This window comes from Sinocyclocheilus grahami, unplaced genomic scaffold, assembly GCF_001515645.1.
Source record: "Sinocyclocheilus grahami isolate Dianchi unplaced genomic scaffold, SAMN03320097.WGS_v1.1 scaffold270.1, whole genome shotgun sequence".
Lineage (NCBI taxonomy): Eukaryota > Metazoa > Chordata > Actinopteri > Cypriniformes > Cyprinidae > Sinocyclocheilus > Sinocyclocheilus grahami.
This window is the reverse complement of record NW_015505449.1, coordinates 1,323,866-1,344,174: the sequence shown is the minus strand read 5'-3', so window position 1 is coordinate 1,344,174 and position 20,309 is coordinate 1,323,866. Positions and strand designations below refer to the sequence as shown.

General features: G+C 35.3%; 2 protein-coding genes across 5 annotated transcripts in view; one reads left to right on the top strand and one right to left on the bottom strand.

Moving 5' to 3' along the window:
- Positions 1-7,862, top strand: part of sntg1 (syntrophin, gamma 1) — a 58,558-nt gene extending 50,696 nt beyond the window's left edge. For all 4 annotated transcript variants that reach the window (XM_016291330.1, XM_016291333.1, XM_016291329.1 and 1 more), the window contains 3 exons: positions 4,462-4,554; positions 6,723-6,833; positions 7,186-7,862. In XM_016291330.1, coding sequence (XP_016146816.1) covers positions 4,462-4,554; positions 6,723-6,833; positions 7,186-7,368 — 387 coding nt within the window. In that variant the 3' untranslated portion in view covers positions 7,369-7,862. The remainder of the gene's footprint in view (positions 1-4,461; positions 4,555-6,722; positions 6,834-7,185) is intronic.
- Positions 7,863-12,586: 4,724 nt separating this feature from the next.
- Positions 12,587-19,394, bottom strand: LOC107599674 (protein-L-isoaspartate O-methyltransferase domain-containing protein 1-like). The gene is made up of 6 exons (XM_016291334.1): positions 19,286-19,394; positions 18,894-19,213; positions 17,541-17,643; positions 15,711-15,882; positions 15,283-15,406; positions 12,587-13,310 (listed from the first exon to the last, which is right to left on the bottom strand). The coding sequence occupies exons 2-6, from the start codon at positions 19,198-19,200 to the stop codon at positions 12,937-12,939; spliced, it is 1,080 nt and encodes a 359-aa protein (XP_016146820.1). The 5' UTR covers positions 19,201-19,213; positions 19,286-19,394; the 3' UTR covers positions 12,587-12,936.
- Positions 19,395-20,309: the final 915 nt, after the last annotated feature.

The window sequence follows — 20,309 nt, the reverse complement described above, 5'->3', positions numbered from 1 at the left end:
TCAGCTACAGTCACTTTCATGTGCCGGCTGTTGTTTGTGTAACAAAACAGATTTCAACTTTTTTTTTTCTTTTTGTTATATGAAGGTCACATTTAAACACATCTTTTGCTACAGTACTTGTCAGGTGTTATTTATGGGTAGGTTTTATTGTTTTACACTTGTCCCAGACCCAAACCTTCGAATGTAAATATGAAAATCCATAATAAAAATATGAATAATAACAATTTGAAAACTAAAAAGATCATTTCAGATTGTGAAATGAACATCTGTCATTCTATTTTTTTAGTGTGTGAAAATGATGCACATAAAATTGACACTTGTCGCTCATTTGTCCAACAATTTTGCCCCTAATAAACATTTTGCCCCTAATAAAAACTCAGTGTACAATATTTTTTAGATGAAATAAAAGACAGGATTACCTGCGAACAGAATATTTTTATTCTGCATCATTTCCAGTCAATCTGTAATTGTGTCAAAATAATGCAGAAAAGTGTAAAAATATTTAATGATGTGAATTTAGGATACATAAAATGCTAGCTGTTAAATTAGTCTTAGCAAAACAAAGGTGTCAGATTTTTTTCGATTTAATGTGATTTGTTAGTCAGTACTTGAAGGAAACACATTGGTCACAAACGCGCTATGAAAACACATTTTGTTTGGAGACATTAATATAATCCAATCCCGGGTTCGATCTGCTGAATGAGTGTTTCTTCAGCTACAGTCACTTTCATGTGCCGGCTGTTGTTTGTGTAACAAAACAGATTTCAACTTTTTTTTTCTTTTTGTTATATGAAGGTCACATTTAAACACATCTTTTGCTACAGTACTTGTCAGGTGTTATTTATGGGTAGGTTTTATTGTTTTACACTTGTCCCAGACCCAAACCTTCGAATGTAAATATGAAAATCCATAATAAAAATATGAATAATAACAATTTGAAAACTAAAAAGATCATTTCAGATTGTGAAATGAACATCTGTCATTCTATTTTTTTAGTGTGTGAAAATGATGCACATAAAATTGACACTTGTCGCTCATTTGTCCAACAATTTTGCCCCTAATAAACATTTTGCCCCTAATAAAAACTCAGTGTACAATATTTTTTAGATGAAATAAAAGACAGGATTACCTGCGAACAGAATATTTTTATTCTGCATCATTTCCAGTCAATCTGTAATTGTGTCAAAATAATGCAGAAAAGTGTAAAAATATTTAATGATGTGAATTTAGGATACATAAAATGCTAGCTGTTAAATTAGTCTTAGCAAAACAAAGGTGTCAGATTTTTTTCCCCAAAAAAAAAGAAAAGAAAAAAAGTTTTTTACTTAATATACTATAAAATTTAAAAAATAATTAATTTTAAAAGACACTTTACATTAAGGTCCTATTAGTTAATGTTAGATAATGCATTAACTAAAATTAACTAATAATGAGCAGTTAGCTAATATGTTAATTTGTTCGTTAATAAAATAATATAACTGTTATTAGTTAATGTTAGCTCAGCTCCATTAAATAATGTTAATAGTAACAATTTTTGATTTTAATAATGTATTAGTAAATGTGGGGACATAAAGCACACAGTTTCTGCCCATCTCATGTTAATCTTGAGTACCTATAGAGTAGTATTGCATCCTTCATCTCTAAGAAGAGCCTTTAGTTTTATCAGATTTATAAAAGACAGATACAGCTTTACGATTCTCACTGAAAACAGTCGAGCTCCTGGAGGCGTGCCGTGGGTGGAGCTAAAGAGTCACAAGCATGCTTAGCGATCGTCTGCGAGCTGTGACATCGACATAAATAAAAAAGGAACAAAAACTGAATTTACTTAAATTTTATTTAATTTGTTTATAAAACATTCGTTACCGAAATGCCGGGAACAAACAAACACTCTTGCACAACTCCATTGCTGCCCCCCCCCGGAGAAACAGACTGCATCCACTGTTCCCTTAACGCTGGGTTCTTTGGGAAGCTGAACAAGGTTATCTTTACCTCACATCCAAAAACACATCCCTAACACTTCTTTGGAGACATTCTTCTCCAGTGAGTCCTGTGCAGCTCTGCCGATGACTTCCGTAACCTGAATGAAGCACGCTGGGCTGCTCTCGCTCTGGCTGATGTGTGACGCTCTTCCGGTAGAAGTGCCCATACAAGGAATTCCGCCCTTTATGACGTCATTAAGGGTCATACTCGAAAAAAACTTTCCGAAACTTATACGAACCCTGAAGGAGTGTATTTGGCACAGAAATACTCCAACCCGTTTTTTGAAACTTTGGCCATGTTTAGCATGAGAATCTTCTGATTCCGATTCTGATTCTGATTCTAACTTTTTAGCAGTCTAAATAAGTCAGAATGCATGAAATAGCATTAGACATCCCCTTTAATATTAACTAAGATTAATAAATGTTTGTCACAGAGTCACCAGCAATGCCAGATCCTTCAGCTCTACCCACTCGTTCACTATACCCAGAATTCTGATGCACTTCACCTGTCAACACTCATCAAATCACAGCATAAAGCCACCTACCCATCACCACCTCAGTGTCTGGTCTTGTTGTTCACTAGCGTGCGTCAACTTACCTGGCTACTTACCTGTTCTGCCTGCCTACCTACCTGTTTGTTGAATCCTTCCCAGTCGTCTGCCATCATCATCATCATCTGCCATCCTTCCTGCATGTTGTCTGCATGTTGTAGCCCTGCAAAGAAACTGTTCAGCTAAGTCTCTACTCAAGTTATCAGCTCCACTATCTCACCTGTGATCATCGCTTGCTCCTCTCCCAAAGCCTTAATAGAGCTCTGTGTGACCGTCATTTACCTGTGTTGGCTCCCTCTGTTTGCTGACATTGAATACATTTACATGAACAGCACTACTCCGATTTTAATACAATTAAGACAATACTCTGATTAAGAATCTACCATGTAAGCAGAGATTTATGATTACATTAATCCGGCTAAAGTCATAATTGAAGTAAATGGAAATCGAATTAAGACATGTAGAGTATTCCTATTTTATTCGCATTACTGAAGTGCAGTATAGACATGTAAACACCTTAATCACATTATTACCGTCGTGTAGGACTTTTCGCCGCATTTTGCGACAGGATACACACACGGTGTAGGATATTATGGACGTACAAATAATTAACTGCACTTGAAGCTTTCATAAAATTAAACACCCAAAACTGTACATGGCATCATTACAAAGACGAACTATATGTTTATACGTGAAATTCCGGAGGGGACGTCGGATGGCGTCACGTGGGGACGTAATGACGTGTGCCATTAACCGAACTATGTACTATAACATGTAAAACGGGAACATGAAAGGAATATTCTAAAAGCAACTCATGTAAACACCATAATCATAAGATTGGCTTATTTAGAATAAGGTAAATAATTAGATTACTGATGTCCATGTAAACGTAGTCAATGTTAACAAATGCAACCTTATTATACAATGTAACAAACTTTAAATTATTATGTTCGTTTAGTTTAACTTTATAAATAACAAAAATGTATAAACTATAGACATTTAAAAAAACAAACAATAAAAATGACAAACACAACAAAATGACTGAAACTTGAACTAGAATTAAAATGAACAATCTAAAAATAAAATTACAAATTTTAGCAAACTATAATAGTATATCAGTGATTCTAAATTAACACTATTCGGTGGAATGAAGGGGACATGTTCGGTTCACTTATTTTTGTCGTGGCCACGACATATTAACTCATGGGAACGTGATCAAATGTTGTGGCCATGAGATATTAATTCGTGGGAACATCATATTAACTCATGGGAACATGATAAAATGTTGTGGCCACAAGATCATTTTGTCGAGGTAACAACATCCTTATCCACGCGATGTGAAGTCGTGGCCACGAGAAATGGATGTTGTTCCCTCAACATAGGATCTCGTGGCCACGACAAAAATAAGTGAACTGAACATGTCCCCTCCCGGTCACCGTACTATTAGACATTATTAGCAGTTTACTTTATTAGACAAATTAAACATTTATTAGTGTGAAAAGTGTCGTTCAATAGAGATTGATTTTACTGGATCAAAATTGGCCAAACACCCATAGATTCATGTATAGGATCCAATTATGTATATTTGAAGTAAAGTATAGCATGTAGTCTCGGACTGAAGCAAATCTGTCTTCCATGCTATATAATCTGTCTTCTATCAAGATAACAGCAGGACAGTTTCCTGCAACTGTTTCACATTCATGGACAACAAGGGTGGCACAAATAAAATCGCTGCCAATTTATCCCACTAAACCAAACTAATGCGGTAAAACCTTGACCGTGTCTCATGCCAAAAAATCGCTTCTGTTTATTTTTCTCCCAAAATAATTATGTACGACGCTTATCTTCCTAATGAAACATTTAAGAGATGGAGGAGATGTTTGTGTCTGCCAGTTTGTCTGATTAACAATGCCAAGTGTCTCCCGTTTCAGTGTAAAACATACGCTTGCATTGTGGACAGTCATCTCATGGGTCTCACCATCGATTTCAGCATGGGCTTCGTCTGCTTCGATGCCGCCACCAAGGTGAGACGTGCAATCTTCAGTCTTAATTGAAGTAAAACGAAGTCAAATGTATGATCACAGGTTATTAAAGGGGTCATATGATGTTGCTAAAAAGAACATCATTTGGTGTAATGCAATGTGCTTATGCGGTTTAAGGTTCAAAAAACACATTATTTTCCACAATGTACATTATTGTTTCTCCTCTATGCCCCGCCTTTCTGAAACGCGTAGATTTTTTTTTTACAAAGCTCATCGGTCTGAAAAGCGAGGTGTGCTCTGATTGGCCAGCTATCCAGTGCATTGTGATTGGCTGAATACCTCAAGCGTGTGACGGAAATGTTACGCTCCTTACCATACTGTGTTTCCATCATACAGTCTATGGTTTCCATGTGTCCGGCGCGACGAGACAAAACCAATAAAAACCCATTACAAACGAGGCATTTGTTGCATCCAGTGGGGACATAATTACTGATTGTAATGACTTGTACTGTGTTTTTATGCTTTGCGTTGCGTATTGCGCATAACATAAAACCATGTCTGAATTTGTGATCGGAGAAATGACAAACAATAAGCGCTACTCTACACTGCTCAAACTCGCGTTTGAATCATCAGTGGCAAATTCTTTAAATATAAAAAAAACTTACTTGCTGGCTGTGAGTCAGAATCGCCAGACTGTCCTTGCAAAGTTGGAACTGCCCCACTTTATAGAAACATTATGTCCTCTTTTGGAAGGCCAAACAAAGTAGTTTCGCTTTCACAATGAAACACACAGTGCCTTCACGACATGGCGGCTGCGGCAACAATACTACAGCGAGAATAAAAGTTACGCCTTCTTTCTTTGCGTGAACATTTGGGCGGCGTTATGCAAGTCTTCCCACATAGTGAGGTAGATATGTGGGGGCATGTTTAAACGAGGCGTTTTAGGAGGGCATGGACAAGTCTTAACTTTTATAAAGAATATCTCTTTGGATTTGAGACTTTAGTCTTTGCAACTTTACAGATCTTCTTTATGCACCAAGAGCTTGTAACACTCCAAAGAGAAAGGAAAAATTGAAATCGCATCATCATATGACCCCTTTAAATTCTGATTGAGTTTTCATTAGTTAGAGCTACTCTTTTGCTATGCGCATGTATTTATATATCACCGCAAACATTTATAGAAACATGCTAATGACACTCTTCATCTGTCAACTGTATGTAAGGTAAGCATGTATAAACATTTGTCTATTATAATAGAGTTTTTGCTGTAGTTGTTTAAAGCATATTCTGTTGTGTTTGGTAATATTAGCACTCTGTTAAGATACTGTGACTCTGTTTGCATATTCGTAGCCAGTGCCAGTCTGTTATTAAAAGTAATATTTTCATACAAACAAAGTGCAGAATTAACACTCTACTCTACACAAGTGTGCCAAAAGTGGCTTTGGTATTAAAAATAGTTGCACCTCAAATGAATTTTTATATATATAATATTATTATTTTTGTTAAAATTAAAAGCTTTAAATTACAGGAATAAATGACATTTTACAATATATTCGCAAACACTTTTTAGAAAACGCAAATTGTAGTTCCGGTAATATTTCACAGTATTACTGGTTTTACTGTAATTAACACATAAATGCAGTCTTGGTGAGCATAAAAACTACTTTCAAAAACACTAAATTCTTATTGGCCCCAAAGTTTTAAACAGACTTTATTTTGCTCATAAATTTAACATTTCTATTTTAAAAAACCCATTGGGAAAAACATGAGAGAACCCAAATGCATATTTTCTCTCCGTGTTTAAGCACTATGTCCTATCAACCTTTACCCCAGTGGAACATCCAGCATCAGAAGTTTATCTAGTGTACCTACCATATAGGATATCCAGTAATAGGATATGTTTATTTTTGCTCCAGAGGTCCATGTTGTCCACATTAAACCAGCCAGAATAAAATATGAGAAGGCTTGATGCTTTTGTGTATGACAGGCCTGCGCTGTTTGTCTGAAATATGCAAAATAATAATAAGCTTTGAAATTCCAGTGTCAAAGGAACAAATCATGTAATAAACAACAGCTTAATGGGTATGAATTATCAATGCAAATAATTTTTGAAATATAAAAAGTCATTTTCCACAATTCTCCAGTTAATTTGAGATACTTTTTCATGTCTATAGAGTTAATAATATGCATAATTTAAACCTTCATTATAGGCAGTGCTATGGAGATACAAGTTCTCTCAGCTGAAAGGATCATCAGATGACGGCAAGAGCAAAATCAAGTTCCTGTTCCAGAATCAAGACACAAAACTTATTGAAGCAAAGGTAAGCTTACTCTTTTGGTTTTTGTCATTGGCTTCATAAAGTCTGTTTATGAAAGAGAACTGTTTCTCACTCTAGCATTTTAATATACCTGAAGCGGGTATGAAAAATATAACTGCGCATATCATACACTTTTTGCTAGCCTCAAAACTTTTCAAAACATCAATCTTAACCAGTGCAAAAGAAATCGCTGAAGGAAGCAGATAAAAATAAAGCATGTTGATATGAGTTTCCTGTTTGATTATTTCCTCTGTAGGCCGTAAGTGTGAGCACTTTCATGCGCCAAGCTTGATTTGATTTCTGCTTGAGGCTTCCTCCTTTCTTCACAATCGTGTTTTCTCTCTGATGTTTCCAGGAGCTGGAGTTCTCTAACCTCTTCGCGGTTCTCCACTGCATCCACGCCTTCTTCGCCGCCAAAGTGGCTTGTCTGGATCCCATGTTCGTGAGCAGCCGAAACGCCGCCATGGCCCCCGTGGTGTCGGCCACTTCCACCTTAACCGGCCCGTCACGGATATCCAAGCTCAAATACACCAGCTGACAGACTCCAGCGTCGTATCTTCTCCTTCCAGACTTTGAACACGTAGGATGAGAGGAACCAACCCTGACAAACGAGTGGACGTCCACTTCAAAACGGACCATTCAAGTATGTAACATTGAAAACCTCACTATATCCTCCAGATGGGAAACCGACTCAAACGTAAGCCATTATGTGAATGAGCTGGATGAATTTCGAACATTTCAGAATTAAGCTTCCAGCTGAAAATGCTTCAGATGCAGTTAGTGGGTCATTAGAAAGATGGACTCTTTCCCTTTGATATTGCAATGCATCTTGTTTGCATTCAAATGATATTAACACTTCTTTGTGTATACTTTTAGAATCTTATTTAATCTGGTTGTTGATTGGAATGAACCTGTTGTGAAACTGCCATGAAGTGCACCATGTTCTTGAGCCTCTGTTGATCTGCGTTTTCTCAAATAGTCAAAAAGAATAAAACCAACTATCTTAAATATACATTTACAGAAAAACAAAGCTTTTGAATGTCTGTTAGAGATCCAATGTGTAACCTGTTATTTAGGTCCAAATGTTTTTAAAATCAATGCAAATCCACATAAATTGAACATTAATTTTTAAATCTGTACAAAAAGCTATTAAAACGGCGCCCCGTCTGACTGCCTAGAGAAACAAACTGAAGAATGTGGGTATTATTTTCATATTGGATCTATTTTGATACTTTATTAAAGAATGAATCATGTAACTGAAGATGAACTGGAATTGTATGACGTGACCGTATAATGCACATTTCAGCTTTCTCAAAGGAACGACGTACTTGCTAAGCTAATCAATGAAGTTAACTTTTTTTTCTTTTTTTTTGCCAATGTCTAAGATAAATGTATTGGTGCATAAACTTGCAAAGTACAAAATATGCCACCCATTTAACCTGATAAAGTCAACATGAAATGATAACAGACCCTATTTACTTATAATATTTACTTTACTTATTTACTTACTAATTATTAAAATGGTATCATTTTAAAATAAGGTCCCGTTAGTTAGAATCAGAATCAGAATGAGCTTTATTGCCAGGTATGTTTACACATACGAGGAATGTGTTAATGCGAGTTAATGCATTAACGGAAATTAACTAACAATGAGCATTGTATTTGTTGCAGTGTTTATTAATCTTTGTTAAATTAAAAATATATATATATATTAACGGACAACTTTTGATTTTTAACAATGTATTAGTAAATGTTGCAATTAACATTGAGTAATAAATGCTTTAGAATTATTTTTCATTGTTAATTCATGTAAACTAATGGAACCTTATTGTAAAGTGTTACTATTAAAATTAATTTTCCTGTGCATTATCCATCAGCACACGTTACAGCAAAGACTTTGCCTTTATTTTTTTTGGTTGTCCTCTAGACTTTTTTTTTATTTAAAATTTTTTTTAAGTAACTATGCTGTACTATAGGTTTATGCTATTAACAGTCAATTTAATTTTAATGATGGTTAACATTGATCTAAAGGTTATTGCCTTATTTTATATACATATGTAGTAAAGTGGGTTATGTATATGCTTTCATGTTGACTCTAAAATTTCTCTGTACATATTTAAGGCTGCTGTTATGATGCTGTCATTAAACGCATGCTAATGTCATGAACTGACATGCAAGAATAAGATGTGTGTCATCTAGCATTATGGCCAAAGCTTTAAATTCAGCCGTTCAACTTTAGACATTTCCTCATGCTGAAGTATGTGATTGTACTAAAAATATACATTAGCTCCTTTTTAACTACCACTTTGATTGAACTTAAACTTCTATGTCCACAAAGTGTCCAATTTTGTAATATTCTAGAAAATATTAACCATTTATTGCCCACCATGCTGCCACCCCAAAGTTAATGTAGGACCCTGTGGATGGAATAGTAAATGTGGTTTTACTGAGAAGCACTTTTGCGCCATTAAATATTTTTTTTTTTCTTTTTTTTTCATAACCCTGATTTTTGTCCTGTTGTTGAGCGTTTAGTCTATGCAAAAGAGAGATTTGTGATTTTCCCCAGGCTGAAAAGCATTCTTTTATTTTTAGAAAACTGGTTCGTTTTAATAAAGATGTATAGTTAATAAAGATTTTATAATGTGACCTTAGAGTTTGTATTGTTGTCCAAGCTGAAATTGTTTTTTTTTACACTTTAATAGTTTTATGTGCTTGGGTTTCTACTCCGTCACCCAATAACAACATTATACACACGTATATATGAATCTTATCTATCTAGCTATCATGAATGAACAATACATTTATTACAGTATTTGTTAATGTTAGTTAATGAAAATACAGTTGTTCATGTTAATTCACAGCGCATTAACTAATGTTAACAAGCACAACTTATGTATATATGAATCTTATCTATCTAGCTATCATGAACGAACAATGAACAATACATTTATTACAGTATTTGTTAATGTTAGTTAATGAAAATACAGTTGTTCATGTTAATTCACAGCGCATTAACTAATGTTAACAAGCACAACTTTTGATTTTAATAATGCATTTGTAAATGTTGAAATTAACATTAAGATTAATGCTGTAGAAGTATTGTTCATTCTTGGTTCATGTTAGCTAATGTTATTAACTAATGAACCTTATTATAAAGCGTTACCAGACATGTTTGTGACAGACTTAGACACGAAACAAGCATAAAAACTTGTCATTGTATTTTTTAATGTGTATACACACACACACACACACACACACACACACACAAAACTAAAACTCATTTGACAAACACCAGCGCTGTAGAAGTATTGTTCATTCTTGGTTCATGTTAGCTAATGTTATTAACTAATGAACCTTATTATAAAGTGTTACCAGACATGTTTGTGACAGACTTAGACACGAAACAAGCATAAAAACTTGTCATTGTATTTTTTAATGTGTATACACACACACACACACAAAACTAAAACTCATTTGACAAACACCAGCTTAGTAAAAGTAACAGGTTGGCTATAAATATATTTAATGAAAAGATGGTTGAGAAACAAAGCATCAAATTACAGTCAGTGATACACTTAAGCAAAGACAGGGAGCATGTGTAGGACGTCATGCTGTGGAAAAAGAGCTCATGAAACGTTCTTGCGTTCAAAGTCAACGGACAGGCTGCTCTTATCTTGAGAAACAGTCCGGTTTACAGTCAATAAGCAATATGAAAAATAATGAAAATTATTACAAGATGCTCTCAGAACTCATGTAGAATCTGCATGGCCTGTAGTTTCTTCTCTCAATATCTCCAACGCTTTGAGCATTTTCATGAGTTGACTGAAAATAGTCATAAATGATCTTTATTTTCAGGAGGGAAATGTAACATTAAAGTTTGTTTAATAAAATATTACACTTAAATGTGTCATCCTACTTTCTCAATAACAAAAAAAAAACATGAATTTCTCTCTTTTATGAGTTTTAAAGTCATTTGGAATTAGAAGCTGGTGCAATACTGTTTAAAAAGATCAAAACATTGTTTCTAGACTGTGCTGGTGTTGATCTATTAGAGATACTGTACCTTAACCTGTAAGGCCAAATATGAAAAATCATTTTGGTTTTTATCTTTACATTCTAGTTTCTCTCTCACCATCATTTCATAAATAACAGGAGATAGGCAATGACTTAAGGTGTTTGAAGTCACAAACTCCAAAAAATAAAAAAAATTGTGGCCTTTAGTCCATGTCTGTGTGCTAGTGTACTTCTAAGAACTTTTTAGCACATGTAAATTTACATCTTCCTCACTCATTAAAAAAAAAAAAAATTTTAAATCAGCTTTTTTTTTTGTTGCAAATAATGGTTCATAGCTGTGGCATAACTAAGCCTTTTTAAAATGAATGTCCAAACCTAATTTATTGAAATACATTTTATGGAGTCATTTTAGAAATAAAAAAATAATTGTAATAAATGTAGTCAGTTTTTTTAGATAAAATCTTAAAATAGGATTTAATTATAATTTTTTTTTAGATTTAGCACTGCCCTGAAAAAGCTGCACAACAGATATGTACATATATTGCAGAACACAAAGTAACTTGAATTACACAATAGATCCTGTTGAAAATATACGTATTTGGTTCTTGATATCATGTGTGGTTTCCTCGAGCATCAATGACTGTTTTTAGTCTTTTATGACGGTTTTGTCAGTCCCTGAGTGGTAAAACTGGATCTCGACATCCTATAGCCACTGTGAGGAAGCGCTTAGATGGACCTGGAGGACTTTTGAGGGACAAACCAGAGACGTACAACCATCACAAAAGAACATGAACAGTAATAGAGGCGACACGCAACATTAAGAACATTTCAGCAGAATCATTTATATAAAATCAGTTATTTAGTACTGTATATATCCAAATATATGTTATGCTTCATCAGGGCAGTACTAAAACAACAGAATGCAATTTTATATGAATCCGATGAATTTTTTTTTTTTTTTAATATTTAGTAGATTTTGTCAGGGCTATGTAAACATACTTTGGGTCTTTTTCAATATCTCAATCTTTCTCCGTGTACTTTGGGAAATGTGACAAACATGACGGATGCAAATTCTATTATATTCCATTTCAGTGTATCAAAATCCTTGACAATCAACTGAAGAACTGAAATTAAGCCACAGATTTCTTATGCTGACAATATATTGCAAACGAGTTGTTACAACAGTGAGAAATCACCGATTACAAACCGACACAAACAGTGACGTCTCTTACATTTTATGATCGCAAGCAGAAAAGTGGAGCGTTGGGTCTTCAAATCGACTCGAAGACAAAAGGAACAAGCAAAAAATTACATCATCTATTAAGAGACAGCTCAATATCAGTACTTACAAACGTGACTAAAAAAAAATAAAAAATAGAAATGCAAAACACCGGCCAAAAAAACCCCATCTCTTGATGAACTTCACTAAAACAGTCCCAAGAAATATCGAAAGCATTAGCATCATAAACAGCAGAAGAAAAGCTTCAGAGAATCAAAGGTGGCAAAAATCAATCCCAAAATAATGACTCGAGTTTTTCATTCTCCCTACAAAAAAAAAAAAAAAGAAAGAAAACTGTCATTACTGGTTTCATCAAACAGCTGGTCTTACAATACAAGCCAGTGAAAAAGAGCTTCGATCACATTTAGCGAACTCTTCTCAATACAAACAAGGTGAGCTAGAAGCTTCTAAACCCCCAAGGCCCTCTGAAGTGAAAAATCACATTCAAAATGCATTACTGGTTTCATCAAACAGCTGGTCTTACAATACAAGCCAGTGAAAAAGAGCTTCCATCACATTTAGCGAACTCTTCTCAATACAAACAAGGTGAGCTAGAAGCTTCTAAACCCCCAAGGCCCTCTGAAGTGAAAAATCACATTCAAAATGTGAATATTACAACATTATGAGTCATTAGAACAAACACAGCAAGCACAATCAAATCCAGCGTCTCTTGCAAATGTAGCCCAGCCCCGTTTAAATCTTGAAATTATGCTACATTATCAAAAACAAAAACTATGAAATTGAAGGTCAGAAGTAGTCTGAGAAGGAAATAACCACAGTTGATTAATGCTTCTACGGGCAATTTCTCGTGTGTTATTTCTCGCGGTAGAACAGCAGGTATGCCTTCAGCGACTCGGGCAGCGGCAGACTCAGGATTTTGTCTCTCAGATGGTTGACCCGCGGCTCCTCGGGTTTGACGGGCTCACTGTCTTTCTCCTGCTCCTCCTCTTTGCTCTCCTCCTCGATGCATTCGTCCCCCTCGCTGTCCATGGGTTGAGGAATCAGCTGGTTCCCCACGAACACGTAGGTGTTGATGCGGCGGCGGCGGCGGCAGCGCCTGCGTTTGCGTTTCTGCGGCGCTCGCTGTGTGTTGTTGCGGGCTGGTTGCTCCTCGTTGGTCAGGTTGCGGAGGGTCCGGCGGATGTAGATTCGTGCCAGGTCCTGAAGAGTCCTCACAGACAGCGGCGCTAAGGAACAGACAATTTATACAGGGTAATGGCTAAAGGTTTTTCTCAGATCTCATTTGTGTGCACAACTAATTAGTTTAAACCTGAAGGCAAGACACCGCAGGGCAATAGGGTAAAAACGAATGGATATCACTACACCGCACCAGCTGATTATTCACAGTACATCAAGACAACTGTTTTGTATTACAAGTTTGCGGAAAGGTTTTTTTAAATATAATCTAACGAAATATGCACTCATTTGCTTATATTTCCAGAACAGAAATCTAAATATTGGATAAAGCCACACTGTAATAAAAAATGATTTCTGTTGTTTGTTAAATAACTAAAATGCATTTAAGCAAAAACAACTGCCTAACATTTGGTTTCTACACTGAAAAAAAAAAAAGGATTTTTAGGATTTACTTTGAAACTATTTTCACTTAGAAAATCTTTTTTTTTCTTTTTTACAAATAATTACAAAAAATGGCAAGTAACATTGGATTAAACGTTGGATTAAATAAAATTTTCTTGTAAAACAATTTCATTTTTATTTAAAAACTTAATTTTTAAAACAGTGTGCTTAATTTAACTGTCCAATCTACTTAAATATGCAAAACTGTTTACTCAAGATGTAAAATGTTAATGTCAAAAGTTTACTTAATTCAACAAAAATTATTACGTAGTCCCAACTAAAAAAAAAAAAAAAAACTATATATATACATATATATATATGGGTTGTTGACATATATACTGTACATGTGTACTATGGTGTAACAGCAACATTTTGAAAACAATAATTAATCATTATTAAAAATTTCTTGTTAATAATATGCAAATAGCATAAGAGAGATTTTTCTTCATTGTTATTTTTTTTTTCTAAATTTCTGCTGTCAGACCATAGGACACATTTACGGTATATGTGTCAACTAGTCATATATGCATAAATATTGCCAATTCATATTTTATAGTTTGCAACATGGCTAGTTATTTTTTAAGTGTGGTTCAGATGTGACACGCACACAGATTTGAAATTGTGGTCAAACTGATGAATGCAAATGTTCCCAGATAGTTTGAAATCTGGAGATTGAAATGATTTCAATTTATAAAGTACTACTTTGTCGAACATTTGGTCCTTTGAAAGATGGATACCCCCCCCAAGCTATGAGAATATGGGTTAAGAGTGTTCAGAATCCATCCTCTTTATTAAATCCTGGGGTTAAGTCAAATTTACATTTCATTAAAGATGATTAATTTTATTGATGCATATAATCATGTTCAAGTTCCATCTACTAGTTTGGGCTTGTTTAAAAAAATTTTTTTGACCTTTTGAGTAGAAAATAGTGCGACCTCACTGTAGGGTCACAAGTGAGTGTGTGTGTGAGTGTGTGTGTGTATGTGTGTGTGTGTGTATACGTAAAACTGGGCAGTTTAGAATAAAAAAATATATATATTCCCACTGTAAATTCCCAGATTCCCACTGCAAAAACAGTTATCACTCCATAAATCAGAAAATACTGTCAACAACAGCCAGGGGATAAAAATCACAATGTTTTTAGGAATAAAATGTAAGTCGGATGAATGATATATGAACAAATCCTTCTTCAGAATACAAAACTGTAAAGTTTGTATATGCAAGTGTTACGGATGCGGAGATTTCTGACTCACTACATGAGAAAAACAGCATTTTGAATAAACTGCCTTTAAAGATAAATAAAATAAAAACTTTGTAATGTGTATTTTGGATGTTTTCTATCCATTAGTCTGAAAGAAGACATGTTATAGAAGCAAAATAGCACAAAATCTCAAGACTGACCAGAGAAAAAAACAAAAACAAACAATTTCAGCTTTTGCCTGTAGTGTTGTTTACTGTTCTGAATGAATCAGGTAATGAAATCTGCAATAAATCAGTCTGTAACGTTGCCCTTTGTAAACCACCCTAGCGGCAGCTGATTGGCCAGAGCAGTGTGAGGTCATAAAAGAGGCGGAGACTCACGGAGCACCACAGCATCAGGCTTGCAGCCTTCTGTCCTGCTCTGCTGAACAAGAGGAGCAAATGACACCGCCAGGATATTCTTACTCTCCCAGGAGCTCTGACCGGTTCTAGTGATCTGAGTCAGCTGCGACAACACACAAACACTCAATGAGAGAGACTCCACACTAATAACCAGCTCAAACATTTGATGCAAGACATGAGGCTCAACAGGATCATGAAACTACAGATACTGTTCTACAATATCATGCATTTATATAGCAGCATAAATATTGCATTCATGACAATTTTCACAATTGTTTCAAATGCTGCAAGATCCTGCAGCATTTGAAACATGCAGACATTTGGGTTCATATTGTGATCTACTGACATTCAGACATTTGTAAGTGATTTCAGGGCCGCTGTACAGTATGTATCACCCTGGGTTTTACCTGATCTTCTATCGGCATGACCAAAATTCCTCCGACTTTCAGCAGGATTTTCATGTAGTTCTCATGGTCCTTCTGAACTCCAGCGCCGCAGTAGATGCGGTCGTACTGGTGACTGTCTGAGGAAATCTCCAGACAATTCCCCACCACAAAGTGTGGCTCGCAGAACTCAAACCTGAGAGGACATGTTTACTGTAGAACACTGGTATCCATTTCTAAAACATCTACAACACAATTTCTACATATCCCAGTCTCTTTTCATAAATCTTACAGCTGCTAACATGTTCCAGTTGATTTTAGTGTGCTACTATGACTTTTCTAGACCTTTTTGTCTTGAAGTCAAAGCACAATATTTTTTTTACAGTTTCTGAAAAGAAAAAAAATGAAAACAAGCAGATTTTGTGCTAGAGTTCTGCTGTAATTTTAATAAAACTGCTTGTTTAAATTTTTTTATTAATAGAAACTGTCAGTGTCAATATATTAAATGAATTAACCACAATTCTTTTTGTGAGTCCAGTAGGTTAAAGAACTGTACAGTCTTTAATAAAAAAAGTTCATTTTGCAATGAAATGAGAATAACTTTTTTAATAATAAAAAAAAATTAATAAAGAGTAAAATTATTGTATTTAAAAATAATGAAATTTTTTAATTAAAAAAATATTTTTTTATAAATATATATATATATATATTTTTTTTTGTAAGCATAAAAAAAAAAAAGATTATTTTAATAGTCAAAAGAGTCCACCTTGTATCGCTACAATATTCTGGCCTCTAGATGCAGGTGTTTTGCATGATTTATTGTCCACCAGGCAAAAATGGCTTTTCAAATGGCTTAGAAGTAATAGCACACCTCTTTTCAACAAGCTATATAATTTGAGTTATCATTAACGTGACAACCAAAGAACCACAGAGCAACCAAACAGCAATGCGCTAACAACAGCCTAGCAATATGTCGGCGGGTTTTGCACGGACAAGTATATTCGCATTTCCTTCAGAAAATGTAAGAATTCATTTTTATGAATGAATAAAAAGCAATTTTCCTCATTTAACCGGTAGAGAACTGATATGATGCCAAGAGAAATGTGATATTGAGCATATTATTAGCATTAGTCATACGTGTTTTTATTTGCTTAGCAGCAGTTTTATGGAGTAGTCATAGACTCGACAAGACGTGTAACAGATATCGAGCTCCCAAAGCTCAACTACATTGATTAAGCAACCTTATGGCACATGGTCTTCTGTTATGAAACACGCTTTTATGGCTTGTTTAATAGTGTCAGTGCTTTGTCTGATACATCATTACGGCTCTCTCCTGACCTCAACAACGCTGCTAGTGCTGGTGCATGACGAAAACAGATGTTTGAAAGCGGAAAATGCCGGGGAGGGCGTTCAGGGAAAGCCGGTTGCGTGTGCAATGCTGAAGTGGACTGTCTGAGCTAGTGGTTCTGGCTGTGACAGGTGTTCCCGCAGGTGTGCGAATCGCTCAGCAGACCGCAGAGAGCTGACGGCCGCTTGAAGTATTTATTCATTGAGACTGTGGTTCGGGGAAAGCTAATGCATCCTCCGTGTCACATGGAAGATTAATGGGCAGAGCCGAGTAAATCAAAGTTCCAATGAAAGCGATCTCTGAAGTTAACCACAGAACTGCGGTGGGACTCATGTTGCTCTCTCCAAACTCAGTTTGCCTTCCTGGAGGCGGCTGCCAATTAAAACAAATGCTGTTAAGTGATTTCAATTTCTATAGGTGTAACAAAACCAGCACTTTTTAAAAAATTGAATATTTACATTCGCACTTAAATCTAGAGAAAGAATGTAAAATAGAGTTGAACATGCCTGTCAAAGCTGTCGCTGTTTTTAATGAATTCATCAAGTCTTTCTTTTGCATATTCCACCACATCCTTGTGTAGCTCAACACCATGATTTACTCCAAACGGACCTGCAAATAATAATAATAAAAAAGAATCACTGATATAATACTACACTTTTATTTTCAGTTATTATCAGTCACATACCAAGACATTACATTGAAATATTAACATTTTCAGCTAATAACACACCAAAAGTTGAAGATTCTGGAGAAAAGGGTACAAAAATTGCCAATGTGTTACTATGCAGTATCTTGCATAGTTTTGCTTTTTAAAGAAATCAATATTTTCAATAAGGATGCATTAAATTGGTCAAAAGTGACAGGAAGTAAAGTCACAAAATATTTCTATTTTAAACAAATTGCTGTTCATTGAACTTTCTGTTTATCAAAGAATCATGTATTATGGTTTCCACAAAAACTGTTTTCAACATTGATAATAATAAGAAACGTTTCTTGAGCAGGAAATCAGCATATTAGAATGATTTCTGAAGGATCATGTGACACTGAAGACTGGCGTAATGATACTGAAAATTCAGCTTTGCATCACAGGAATAAATTACATCTTAACATATATTCAAACAGAAAACAGTTATTTTAAATTGTAATAATATTTTACAATATTACTGTTTTATGGTATTTTTGATCAAATAAATGCAGCCTTGATGAGAATAAAATACTTCTTTCAAAACATTACCACCCCTAAACTGTAAATGTTAATGTATTATGGGAGTTTTTTTTAAACTCTATTCATGTTCCTCCAACTAAAAATCATAAATCTGATTACTTATAAGAGTAACATCACATCTTTACTCAATTACTCAACTCTTTACAAGTTGCATGATTTGAGTCATTCAGGTGTGTAGTGCCAAAATGTATGCTTGTTTAAATCCCTCAAATTTAGCAATAATAATAATAATAATAATAATAACAGTAATGCAAATAAAAGATTTAATACCTAAATATGATTCAAATGTGAACTTACAATTAGGTAATGTTCAAACAAATAACTAAGTAAAAAAACAATTGCTCTGGTCTCATTTGACAAGAGATGGATGGCCAAAAAGCTGATTTATGCAACTTAAATGAAATAAATTTCACGTAAAATGCAAAACTCTGATTCGTCCTAAAATGCTCTCTTTTTTTTGCGCAAATTTCTTATTTCTTCTTCTAATAATTTTCTGTTTTTCTTTTGATCGATTTTTTTAAATAATAATAATTATAAGAATAATAATAAACAATATAAATAAATAGTATCTTCAAAATCTGCTGTTTCCTTTATTGTCTTTTAATTATATGCAAGTTATCAGAGTGGTTCTCACCTATGATCAGGCCCACCATGGTGCTCAGGTATCCCGTGCCGCTGCCGAGGTTCAGGAAAGACAAACCCTGCTGGAGTTTCAGCGCTTCCATCACCTCAGAGTAGATACACGGCGCTGACAGGTGTATATTCCCGTGCTTCCACGCCAGATCCTTGTAGGCATTGTCTCTGTAGCTGTCCAGGTAATAATCTCCACGGTCTATGGCCCTAAAGGCCTGCTCCACGCGGTCTGTACGGATGTACTGCGCTTCCTTCAGGTTGTCTATCAATTCATCGTTGTCCTCGCCAGCGCTGACTGCTCCCCCCATGATCCCCTCACAGCTACCAACAAATCAAAAAAAAAAAAAAAAAAGCAAAGGGAGGTGAGAGACGGATAACTAGACCGGTCCTCACATCCAGATGAAAGTGCTGGAGCGATTCTCCGCAGGGATGCCCAGTCGTGATGCCTGTGTCCCACACAAATCACCTCAGACCATTCTCAGCTACGCCAAGATCTGAGGATTGAAAAACAAAAGGTGACGGTTTAGATCTCTCGCTCTCACACATTTCAGTTTCCCCTTCTCTCCTGAAAACAGGAGCCATGCTGCGCGAGAGCGTCCGTGCCACCTGATCTCCACGCGGTCTGTACGGATGTACTGTGCTTCCTTCAGGTTGTCTATCAATTCATCGTTGTCCTCGCCAGCGCTGACTGCTCCCCCCATGATCCCCTCACAGCTACCAACAAATCAAAAAAAAATAAAAAAAATGCAGAGGAGGTGAGAGACGGATAACTAGACCGGTCCTCACATCCAGATGAAAGTGCTGGAGCGATTCTCCGCAGGGATGCCCAGTCGTGATGCCTGTGTCCCACACAAATCACCTCAGACCATTCTCAGCTACGCCAAGATCTGAGGATTGAAAAACAAAAGGTGACGGTTTAGATCTCTCGCTCTCACACATTTCAGTTTCCCCTTCTCTCCTGAAAACAGGAGCCATGCTGCGCGAGAGCGTCCGTGCCACCTGATACCTGCAAGCTTTGATTCTTCAGCTAGGTGTTGCACGTACCTGATGTTACCTGCCTGATGCAAGCAGCTTTAATATTGCACAAAGCAACTGAAGCACAAGTCTGAAGTCTTATTACATGTCACAAATGATAATACAATAAACAAACGGCAAATCAATCAATTAGACAAAGCACTGACGCAAAGTAAAAAAATCTCAAACATTTGAATGGTAACGTAGTATGTGAGATTTTTTAAAACTGTTTTATGTTCCTACAAATTGTATATATATATATATATATATATATATATATATATATATATATACTTAGAAGTTTGTTTAAATCCCTAAATGTAATTATGATCAAGAATAATAATAATAATGACGTAAATAAAATATATATTACCTTCATATGACTCAAGGATGCAATTATTAT

What these genes read in the sequence shown, in the direction of transcription:
- LOC107599674 (XM_016291334.1), bottom strand. Translation starts at nt 19,200, where the DNA reads ATGGGGGGAGCAGTCAGCGCTGGCGAGGACAACGATGAATTGATAGAC. An exon ending in AACAGCGACAGCTTTGACAG is followed by an intron (nt 15,883 to 17,540) that starts GCATGTTCAACT and finishes ATGTCCTCTCAG; the next exon opens with GTTTGAGTTCTGCGAGCCAC. An exon ending in TCATGCCGATAGAAGATCAG is followed by an intron (nt 15,407 to 15,710) that starts GTAAAACCCAGG and finishes GTGTTGTCGCAG; the next exon opens with CTGACTCAGATCACTAGAAC.